The 12,658-nt window shown below is 35.0% G+C and overlaps 1 protein-coding gene across 1 annotated transcript in view; it reads right to left on the bottom strand.

Annotated features, from left to right (window-relative positions):
- Positions 1-4,521: 4,521 nt before the first annotated feature.
- Positions 4,522-12,658, bottom strand: part of LOC106468976 (adhesion G protein-coupled receptor L4-like) — a 36,253-nt gene continuing 28,116 nt past the window's right edge. Inside the window, exons 14-16 of the mRNA XM_022397374.1 lie at positions 10,569-10,840; positions 6,961-7,030; positions 4,522-5,719 (exon numbers count right to left, since the gene is read on the bottom strand). Coding sequence (XP_022253082.1) covers positions 4,723-5,719; positions 6,961-7,030; positions 10,569-10,840 — 1,339 coding nt within the window. The 3' untranslated portion in view covers positions 4,522-4,722. The remainder of the gene's footprint in view (positions 5,720-6,960; positions 7,031-10,568; positions 10,841-12,658) is intronic.

Consider the following 12,658-nt stretch of genomic DNA (forward strand, 5'->3'; position numbering starts at 1 on the left):
CATCGATAAGAATGGAGACTATTTCATTTAATAAATGCTTTGTTTTGATATATAAGTTTTTCGGGGTTTTTTCAATCTAAAAAAAAAGCGACATTGATTTCTTGACGACCTACTATTTCTTAGTAAGATTTTCGTGTTGGTGGAGAACAACCTGTTTGTTAGTTATTCTTGTTGACTGGGAACTAACTGTTTGTAAATTAGTTATTCGTATTGATGGATAAGTAATCATAAATTAGTTATTATTCTTGCTGGGGAACTAACTGTTTGTAAATCAGTTATTCGTGTTAATAGTGAACAAACTGTTTGTGTGTTAGTTATTATCGTTGATGAGGAATTAACTATACTGGAACGTTTTAATGACCATAAATCAACAATAAGAACAAACAAAGAACTTCCGGTTGTAAAACACTTTAACATGCCTGGACACTCTCTTGAAGACATTAAACTGATGGGTATAGAGACAAATTTTACATCTAATAGAAACAAGGAAATTAAAGCTTATTGGACAGCACTGTTAAATACTGTAACGCCAAATGGTATCAATCTCGATCCCGCGGTTGTTGACCTTCGCAAATCTCTGAAAAGATTTTCAAAACTAAATTCATGATTAAACTTACTTTACATAATTAGTATTATTCGTCCTTAAATTTCTCTCTATATATATATTGGTTTGATTTCCTATATATTAAGCTACATTATTATTTTCTTTATTTCCCACCGCCTTTTTGTCGTTATTTTATTTTTATAGAAATTAGTTAACAATTCTTATAGCTATTATCCCACATAAGTCTTTTTTTAACTTTACACACCTCTTTGGCACAAACAACTCTAGGTTATGATTGACTAGCTCTCAAGGTCAACTCATATTGAACATCCGCTTTACGTGACATCGACATCCGAGCCTATATATTTCATCACACTCATTAAACATAACCCTTTGTTCTCCTGAAGAAGAATAGTCAACTATTCGAAAGCGCTCGAGTTTTGGGTCTCATTTTGAAAATATATTTGCAAGTTAGTTATTATTGTTCATGGGAAAATAACTGTTTGTAAGTTAGTTATTCATGTTGATGAGGAGCTAACTGTTTGTAAGTTAGTTATTATTGTTCATGGGGAACCAAATGTTTGCAAGTTAGTTATTATTGTTCATGGGGAAATAACAGTTTGTAAGTTAGTTATTCGTGTTGATGAGGAACTAACTGTTTGTAAGTTAGTTATTATTGTTGATGAGGAACTAACTGTTTGTAAGTTAGTTATTATTGTTGATGAGAAACTAACTGTTTATAAGTTAGTTATTATTGTTCATGGGGAACCAAATGTTTCCAAGTTAGTTATTATTGTTCATGGGGAACTAACTGTTTGTAAGTTAGTTATTATTGTTGATGAGGAACTAACTGTTTGTAAGTTAGTTATTCTTGTTCATGAGGAACCAAATGTTTTTAAGTTAGTTATTCGTGTTAATGAGGAACTAACTGTTTGTAAGTTAGTTATTATTGTTGATGAGGAACTAACTGTTTGTAAGTTAGTTATTATTGTTCATGGGGAACCAAATGTTTTTAAGTTAGTTATTCGTGTTGATGAGGAACTAACTGTTTGTAAGTTAGTTATTATTGTTCATGGGGAACCAAATGTTTGCAAGTTAGTTATTCTTGTTGACAAGGAAATAACTGTTTGTAAGTTAATTATTCGTGTTGATGAGGAACTAACTGTTTGCAAGTTAGTTATTCTTGTTGACAAGGAAATAACTGTTTGTAAATTAGTTATTATTGTTCATGGGGAACCAAGTGTTTGCAAGTTAGTTATTCGTGTTGACAAGGAAATAACTGTTTGTAAGTTAATTATTCGTGTTGATGAGGAACTAACTGTTTGTAAATTAGTTATTATTGTTGGTGGAGAATTAACTGTTTGTAAGTTAGTTATTCGTGTTGATAAGGAACTAACTGCTTGTAAGCTACTTATTCTTCTTGATTGGGAACTACCTGTTTGTAACCAAGTTATTATTCGTATTGGGGATCTAATTGTTTGTAACTTAGTTATTTTTGTTAATGGGGAACTAAGTGTTTGTAAGTTCGTTATTGTCTTAAATGAGCGTGGAATAGGAATAAAGCTGAACTAGTGGTGAGAAGTAAAAATTATATAGAATGAAAGTCTGACGTTATTTCCTGTTTGGAGTCATTTTTAATTAGATGTTTTTCACTTAACTTTATTTCCTAACCCAAGTTCATTTATAACAATGCTGTAAATAATTTGAAAACTTTTTTTTTTAAATAAATTGTACTCTCTGCTCAATATTTGTATTCTTAGTGTTTTATTTTCTACCTAAAGCGATTATGAATACATTTTAAATAAATCAGATTAAGATATTCATCTAACATTTTTTATTGCAACACAATTGGCAGTTATTGATTCAGTCAAATATATCATCTATAAATAATAAATACAGCGAAAACATTTGTTCAGTTTTGTTTCTCAAAGACACGCTGGAAAAAATATTTTTCGTTTCTCTGTTGTCCTTTTTTTTTAACTTAAGAAAAATACTTGTTTTTCTTCTTCTCGTGTAGTCAGTTTTTGACATTGTTAAAATCAGGGGTTCGATTCCCCTCGGTGTACACAGCAGATGTGGCTTTGCTCTACAGTAAACAACAACCAATCATTTGTTGGAAAATACTTGTTTTTCTTCTTCTCGTGTAGTCAGTTTTTGACATTGCTAAAAATCAGGGGTTCGATTCCCCTCGGTGTACACAGCAGATGTGGCTTTGCTCTACAGTAAACAACAGCCAATCATTTGTTGGCGTGACTCCAAGTCTCATTCTGCATCCCAATCTTATAGTTCTTGGCATACTATGTGTCAAAATGTAAGGAGTGAAAGAAATATTCTGTGCTTCACCATGTTTGCTGTAAGCCTTTGTTATAGTCTAGGTTACTTCACACATGTCCACTGTGATCAAAGAGGGATTCGGATAGTATAGGATTTGCAACACACCAGCACTGTGTCTTAGAGCAAATAAAATATGTTTCAGGTATTTCAGAATCTTTAAGACTTAGAACTTTCGAAATTGAAAGTTTAAATAATAATGATAATTAATCGTTAAACATTAAATGTTAAAATATCGTATTTTATTCGTACATTATAAGTTGCCAGTTACATTCAACATTATTTTGTGAACGCTTTGGTGAATAAGAAATATACACCACAAGGAAGACTTACACGCTAGTTTACAACTTTTCATTAACTTTTACACATTACTATTTAATATTTGTCCAATAGAAAAGTAAAGCAAATTAAAGTTGGACAAAAGTAAGTCAGGGTATGAAAACAAAAAAAAACAGGTAGAATGTTCGCAGCGCCCTCATGTGTTAAATTGTTAAACCAAAACAGTCCACGTGGTTAAGGAAGTCTTAATGCAGAAGTGGACTGGTCAATAAGAATGTTTTATAAATTATCTGGTTCTTCAGATCACAATTTCTAATTAGAGTTGGTCGTAACATAATAATGTGCCTAATATAACACCTGTGATAGTACAAGCCCCTTTTAGTTGTTTTCGTCCGTTTTTGTGGCAGTGTACTGTGCTGTTTCAAATGGGTATAATCTTATGGCTCACTTTGTATGTAAAGTAAATAAACCATGCTACTGTAATACAGTCTGGCATCAATTTGTTATGATTCACTCTGTATGTAACTGCTTTTAAATGCCGTTATTTCACTGCATCTTTACACAGTTCGGTTCTTCACGATGAACTTGCCTCGTACACAAAGTTTTAAACATTAAAAGTGTGTATCGCAAATCAGTTACTAAAAGTTGCAAAACTTATTTCATGATTTGACCGATAGACTTCAGTTGTTGAGTTTTCGACGCTAAATACCAGATTAATATTCGCACCGCCCCTCATCTGTTAACTTGTTAAACCACAAAGTGCATGTGGTTATAGAAACCACTTATTAAATAAGGTATACAGCCGTTAAAGAAAAGACGATGCAGAAGAGAGCTGGCCAACAAGACTGTTTTGTACAGTGCACGTGGGTAAGAATGTGTTACTTGCACTTCTTAATTGTTGGGTTCTCGGCACAACACATCCTTACCCACCTGGGAACCTAACAATTAAGAAGTGCAAGTAACACATCCTTACGTATCGAGAATCCAACAAGTAAGAAGTGCAAGTAACACATCCTTACGTACCGAGAATCCAACAATCAAGAAGTGCAAGTAACACATCCTTACCCACATGCTGGGAACCTAACAATTAAGAAGTGCAAGTAACACATCCTTACGTACCGAGAATCCAACAATTAAGAAGTGCAAGTAACACATCCTTACCCACATGCTGGGAACCTAACAATTAAGAAGTGCAAGTAACACATCCTTACGTACCGAGAACCCAACAATTAAGAAGTACAAGTAACACATCCTTACCCACATGCCGAGAACCCAACAATTAAAAAGTGCAAGTAACACATCCTTACCCAAGTGCCGAGAACCCAACAATTAAGAAGTGCAAGTAACACATCCTTACCCACACTTGCACTTCTTGATTGTTGGGTTCTCGTCACGTGGGTAGCAGTGTGTATTACTTTCACTTGCTTGTTTGGTTCCTGTCACGTGGGTAAGAATGTGTTTTGCGATGAGGAAAGTTCTCGAGCTTCACTCATGTGCACTTTTAAGTCCTTGGCACACACTTTAGAACAGTCTTAAAAGTGTTGAACACTGACTTTTGAAGAAGAGTCCTATTTTACGTCCTTCCTCGCTATTTCATCATCACTGACTTTGTTATGATTTGCTATGCTAGTTTTACTACGGCCTTTACAGTGACACCTCTTCATGTTGTTTGAGGCTTCTGAGTCAGAGATTATTACTTCGCTAGCAGTGTCATCTGGAGAGATGTCACAAAGAAATTTCGAATTTGGAGATAATGACTGATAGCCACTTTCATCTCCTGAAATCCTCTCTTTTTCATCGTTTCTTGGATCGTCTTCATCAATAAATCCAATTGATGCAAAAGGGTCAGTATTCGATGAATCTTCGGCTGATGAAAGACTGATAATACTGTGATGTGGACATACGATGCCTTCTGTACTGTTTGGAAGATAAGATTGGCTATTGACTTTTAAGTTGTTCTCTGTCAACGGTTTAATAATATTGAGCAGTTCTGGTAAATTTGAATTCGATGCACCTTTGTTTGGGGTCTGATTCCACTGCACCATTGTACTCGTTGTGGTACTGCTAGTGCTGTTCAACACGCGGTCTGTTGCAGAAAGACTGTAGGACTGTTTACGTACGGGATTTGAATGGGTATACCAAGAGCTGTTGGGCATAGCAACACCACGGTACCTCTTGAAAGTTCCTGTTTCTAGCAGTTGGATCCAAGCATTTCTTGCTTCTGGGAACTGAAGACATCGAACGAGAAAGATTAGGAAACCCTGTAGAGAATTAGCAATGCAGAAAACATATTGGAAGACTAGTTTGACTTCACCAACTGCCAAGGCTCCAAAGACCCAAGTGATCCCCAAGAGAGTCATGACAGTGAAAGCTCCACGAACCTGGGCAGCGACGATTGCATAAGTACTCCTATCGACCTGAACTCCAGGTGTGGTGTTTGTCCTAGGCGTGAACAGTACTCGAGTGACCATTACGAACACCGTGAGATTGACCAGAAGAATGATGCATGAGGGACCCATGTAGGAAATGTAGTAAGTATAAGGATTGGCTGGAGAAAGCATACAGCTAGAGAAAGATAAGAAATATATATATTCTTTATCGGTAGTTTGGTACCGACTGATCATTATGCTAACTTCTTTTATAATCTAACAAAATAAAAAAGATCACGTTATAAGTTGGCAAGAAAATATATCGATATATGCTAACTTACAAAGTTTCTTCTAACCATATCTATCACAACTAAAGATAAAATAAGAAACTCCCAGAACACATCTACCGAAACTAAACCTACCCTTAAATAAGAATACTAAACAGAGGTTGAGTACATTATATTAAAAACAATTTTGGAGCCTAACCACGTCCTTCCAGTTCATGTCGCCACGACCGGTCGTGTTCTATCTGATTACAATGCATATTAATAATATTCCTGCAGCATAGTTTTCATTGCAAAAGGCTCCATCGTACGCCTGGCATGTCCAAAGAACATCACTCTTCACTAAAGACTTTCCATAATCAATCTAGTGTACGAGGACTACGGTTTTTAAGTGCTCATTTCAACAGTCTGATCACACAGAATTCCATAAGTGCTTTGACGGGCTACCTGACCGGTATGTCTTCATATGGAATGACAGGAATGTGCACTTCATTTTACAGCTGCTTGAAGTGTGAAATGGTTAAATGGATATGTCGTGAAATCAACTTGTGTCACTTTTTCAGACAGAGTTCTATCTTGATTAAGTTGTTTACTGTTGCCTGGGGCACGTGGACGGCTTTTACCACTGACCTCGTGTTCGTGGATTCTCACCTGTTACGAGATGCCAAACTTTGCTTACCACAGCTGATGTATGACTTGTTGTAGGTCTCTTTCTAGATGGTCTTGGTGTCCCAAGTTGATTTTTTATTTGTAGTTAAACACAAAGCTACAAAATCGGCTATCTGTGTTCTGCCCACCTTGGGTATCAAAATCCGGCTTTTAGCATTATAAGCCTTCAGACTTTCTGCTGTGCCACTTCGGTCCCCAAGTTTATCCATATGCTAATGGATATCCACGTCTTAAAATTTCAAAATTCCAGATATTAATACGTGACGTTATATCAGCTGTATTTCTTGCTTATTTGCATATTCTTACTCGTTTGAATGTAACGTACTCAATAACTCCTGAAGTCTTATATTTAACAATTAAATAAATATGATATAAATAACATTTTATCCTCATGAGTGAGACAATGAAGAAATATAAAATATATTGGCAGTGATGTATATCAATAGTTTAAGCTCGTAAAATAACAGTTTGGACTAATACTTACAATTTGTTTTTGTAACCATATTCTTCAAAGCTAATCCCAGCTGCGATACCGACTATTAACAATGGAAGACCTGAAAGAAGATATTTATTAAGAATCTTATACTTGAATGACATCTTTCCACTTTGACTATGGTTTAAAATAAGACTTGTAAACTAAGTCATGCATTTCTGTAAAATTATACCCCATATGGTTTATTTACACACAAGAAAACTTGGTTTGTTATATTCGTTATCGATGCTTTACAGTCAGGAAAGGAATTTGATTATACCATGATGAAGAAAGGGTCAAGGTCGTTTTATTGTTATTATATCATGGTGAAGATCGTTTCGTTGTGATCATGTCATGATGAAGAACATTTCATTGTTCTGATCAAGGTCATTTTATTGTTGTTATATCCTGATGAAGATCGTTTCGTTGTGATCATGTGATGATGAAGAACATTTCATTGTTCTGATCAAGGTCGTTTTATTGTTATTATATCATGGTGAAGATTGTTCCGTTGCAATATCAAACGCCTGTAATATTACTGTAACTTGAGTTCTATTATAAATCAATTCTGTATTTTGTAGGCTTACTAAGATTATTTGTTCCAGTCTGGGTGCAGTCAATTATGGCTGGTGAATCATTACAGCCTACCTCAAAAGAGTAATACGAATTTGTTTTTCATTTTCTGTAATTTCAAATCTTGCCAGAGCGGTACCTTGTTGATAGAGCGGTAAAACAGTTTAGGCTGATTGGATAATAGTCTGTAATGCAAACTGACAGAAGTGAAACTTTACTCAATAACATTCAGTACGTGTAGAGCAGTAAAACTAAAATAGAAGTTTCACTACGTCTAACTATGTGATCTGCTAAGACTAAAACATCAGGATATCCATTGTGGTTTTGAAAGAACGAAGTCAGTATGGATTCGATACTTATGATTAACACGTATCACTTTGGCGGGTTTTGTGGCATGTTTGTTCTTAAGCACAAAGCTTCTCAAAAGGGGGGCAACACATGTGAGAAAAGGGTTAAAACAACTAAGTTGGTCGGAGACTTTTTAATCTGTTAATTAATAATTATCAGTCTATAATGAGATATTCATATATAGTAATAATAGACAAATAATACTGGAAAGAAAACAATGAAATGTATCCTTTAAAAAAAACTTCTTGTGTTAATTACTAACTATGTAAAGTACTTCTTAGTTATTTCAACGTGTTTATTATTATTAATTTTGTTCTGTTTTTTGCTCTATTTAACATCGAGTAACAGCTGATATCTCGACATTTATAACAAACGGCTCAGTTTCATGTTTTCACAACTTTCTTCTAAACGTGTTGTCTTTTCCTTTCTCAATAACAGCTACACAACTGTTCCCGTCACTAGGTGTAGCTGGTGCAGTATTCTTCAGAGAAGAGAGCCACTAGTTGACTGTTACTTACGTTTTAGTGTTCGTGCAAGTGAGTGGAAACTATAAGACCAATTCTTGTCGTACTTTGTGAACAAATAGAGAAGGTATTATTGAGTGACTTCGTAACTATTACTCATGTAGTGGGGGAGAAATCGTGGACGTAGGCCCCGAGAGAAGGGTGGGTTACACTTCGTAACTATTACTTATGTAGTGGGGGTGAAATCGTGGACGTAAGCCCCGAGAGAAGGGTGGGTTACCTCAGAAACTATAAGAGCACTAATTCTAAAATTGTGTAATATTATAACACTAACTGAACACTATTAGCTAAATTATTTTGAGATTGAGTGGTCTGGTTGGGGGGGGGGGGGGATGACTCCCTCACACATACGTAATCAATGGATTATCTAGGAATATCCAGTTTTCTAGTCTTGCAGCACTAATGGACTCGGAGCACTAGTTCTAACATTTTCCAGTCTTGTAGCACTAATGACTTGGAGCACTACAACACTCGTTCTAACATTTTCTAGTCTTGTAGCACCAAAGACTTGGAGCACAAGAACACTACTTCTAATATGTATTATAAAAGTGACAGTCAAGTCACATTATTCGCTCAGACAAGATACTTCAAGAGTTAGAGTTGAGTGTCGAACCTAGCTGCCTTCCCTCTAGTCTATCAGTCCAAAATTAGGGATACTTTTGTAGTCTTACGCGAAAATTCTACTAAAAACATCAACCGAATAAGATACCAAACCGAATCCAAGTAGTCCTTTTCTGAATCATAAGATTCACCATGGGAATCGAACCTCATATGTTAACGTTATAAGCCCTCAAGTTTACCGCTGAGCCACAGATGGACAAGTAAGAAAAGAAGAGAAACGCAACTGTAGACAAGATTTAGTTTATAACGCAAAATGTCGGGGTTCGATCCCTGTAGCTAACCAATCGCATATAATCTATTGTTGGATACACAAGACTGTTTAGTATAAGTGTTATTATTTAGTTTATCTTGTGACATTATAGTTAATGATTATTTAGCTTTCATGACAGAAGTGTTGAAGTTGATTGTTTTAAAAGCGTTAGTTATGACAAGTTTCGTTACGTAGCTCGGTACGAATCGTACATTGTGTGTGTAGTTCAATTGTTGTAGTGTTGTTGACGTCGTCTTTTTTCGTAGCCTTTTAAGTTTTTCTCGCTAAGTGAGTATTGTTACATCATAGCATCTCGTAGTTTATAGAAGGTTCTAGGCTTCAGTACGGCAATGTATATATATATATAGACGACAGTGAGCGCAAGTTAAGTTTAGTCTGAAAAAAGTTAGTTAGTGAAGTTAGCCGACGTGTCAGTGATTAGCCTTAACGGGTGGTTTCTACAATGTGTTTCACAGCTGTATTGTAACATCAGAGATAGGAAAAATAATTTGTCTTCTTAACTGGGTTCTAAAGTAACTGAACTAACCTGTGTAGAATTTTGACGAAAGAAAGAGACAATTATTTAAAGTTCTAGATACAAATGTAGTAACCAACAAAAGACGTTAAGTCTGAAAGCATTATATTAGTGAAAGTGAAGTTAGACTGCGTGATTGTTAGTTTAGCCATAATGGACGACATTTTAAAGTGAGCTTCACAGTTTAACAGAGATAAGAAGAATAAGTTGTCTTGTAAAAGGGTGTTCTAAAGTAATTGAACCCGTCTGTGTGGACTTTGATGAAAAGGGGAGAATTACTTAAAGTTCTGGATACAACTGTGGTAACCCACGGAGTAACGTAAGTGAATTTTTCACTGATACTATTCTGATAAAACTAGAGAAGAAAAAGTTCGTCTTGTCCATTGGATTCTAAAGTAACTGAACTAGCCAGTGTGTGGAATTTTGACAAGAAAAGCGAATTGTTTAAAGCTTTAGATACAACTGTGATAACCAATGTTGTACCGAGTTTGTTTATTTTTTGCACATCCTTTTGACTTGTTTTAAATATATCATTTTAAAATAAATGAATTGTGTGCTGTCCGTTTATTGTTCGAACGTATCACCATAGTATAAGAATCCCAGCCCATATACAAAACCTGATACCCTTTGTACAGCTCTGTGCTTAAAAACAACAAGCGATTTAGAAAACACTTGTTAACGTATAATAATATACTAAAACTAAAGGGAATTTTTCGAGAGTCAGTAATCAGCGTTAGACGTTTCGTTTTAAATTCGTACAGCGACATACCCCAAGCTAGAAAACAACGTTTCGCCAGAAAATGAGTTTCTGTACTGGCAAACACGTGGATCAACATTTGATACATATTGACCGCTTCCACGCACATCCAGGCCAGGGAGGTCAACAAAAAGTAATGAATTAAGATGGCTACGACGACACACACGTCCACACCGGCTACACCCATCCCTTGTTGAGATCCGACGAGGAAGGCAGTGTTCATCAAGAGCATGGATACACACAGGTGTAAGAGGATCTTACCAGAACGGTCACGGTTCAAACACCTGTAAACAGATTCAATATTAGTCCATGACGGATTACGTCACGCGTCGCTCTAGAGACAGCACAAACAGCTCTTTCATTGGTAGGCTAGTTTTCATTCATTAAGGATTTTTTACCTTGGTAAACATATAATAATTTAATAATTAAGTTTTATAAAGCTGAAAATATAACCTAAGTTTATTAATTTAACTTTTTTTTTTAAATCTAATATAGCATTTCAGTATGAACTGTTTTTATTTGTCGTTTTTCCCTTGGATCAAGCTTTAATAGCATGTAACATCAACATTCTGGTGTTTTACCTTGATCAGAATGGTGTTAATAACTATATTGTTAATGGAATTGTTCATAAAAGTTTGATCCAATCAAAACGTGCTTTATGATTATAGTTACCATTACCAAATATTTAAAAAAATGTTCATTTTCCTGGTGTGCTGCCTTGTGGTCATATTTCAAAGTACAATTTCTTTATTCAGCATACTAATATGTAATAAATATCTAACACACGTGTATTCTGTAGTAATAGAAGTAAGATGGATTAAATTAAAAAGTATGTTTTACTCCCACTAATTTTATTCTCAAATAACAACATTATGTCACTACACTGTACACTGTTGTTATACATGGTGATTCTCTGTAAAGTAACAACATTATGTCACTACACTGTACACTGTTGTTGTACATGGTGATTCTCTAGTGACATAATGTTGTTACTTTACAACAACAGTGTACAGTGTGACATAATGTTGTTACTTTACAGAGAATTACCATGTACAACAACAATGTACAGTGTAGTGACATATGTTGTTACTTTACAGAGAATCACCATGTATAACATCAGTGTACAGTGTAGTGACATAATGTTGTTACTTTACACAGAATCACTATGTACAACAACAGTGTACAGTGTAGTGACATAATGTTGTTACTTTACACAGAATCACCATGTATAACAACAGTGTACAGTGTAGTGACATAATGTTGTTACTTTACACAGAATCACTATGTACAACAACAGTGTACAGTGTAGTGACATAATGTTGTTACTTTACACAGAATCACTATGTACAACAACAGTGTACAGTGTAGTGACATAATGTTGTTATTTTACACAGAATCACTATGTACAACAACAGTGTACAGTGTAGTGAAATAATGTTGTTACTTTACACAGAATCACTATGTACAACAACAGTGTACAGTGTAGTGACATAATGTTGTTATTTTACACAGAATCACTATGTACAACAACAATGTACAGTGTAGTGACATATGTTGTTACTTTACAGAGAATTACCATGTATAACAACAGTGTACAGTGTAGTGACATATGTTGTTACTTTACAGAGAATTACCATGTATAACAACAGTGTACAGTGTAGTGACAAAATGTTGTTACTTTACACAGAATCATCATGTATAACATCAGTGTACAGTGTAGTGAGAATCACCATGTAAATCACATGTACAACAACAGTGTACAGTGTAGTGACATAATGTTGTTACTTTACACCTGTATTACCATGTATAACAACAGTGTACAGTGTAGTGACAAAATGTTGTTACTTTACACAGAATCATCATGTATAACATCAGTGTACAGTGTAGTGACATAATGTTGTTACTTTACAGAGAATTACCATGTATAACAACAGTGTACAGTGTAGTGACAAAATGTTGTTACTTTACACAGAATCATCATGTATAACATCAGTGTACAGTGTAGTGACATAATGTTGTTACTTTACAGAGAATCACCATGTTCAACAACAGTGTACAGTGTAGTGACATAATGTTGTTACTTTACAGAGAATCACCATGTT

Source organism: Limulus polyphemus, unplaced genomic scaffold (genome assembly GCF_000517525.1).
Source record: "Limulus polyphemus unplaced genomic scaffold, Limulus_polyphemus-2.1.2 Scaffold3245, whole genome shotgun sequence".
Lineage (NCBI taxonomy): Eukaryota > Metazoa > Arthropoda > Merostomata > Xiphosura > Limulidae > Limulus > Limulus polyphemus.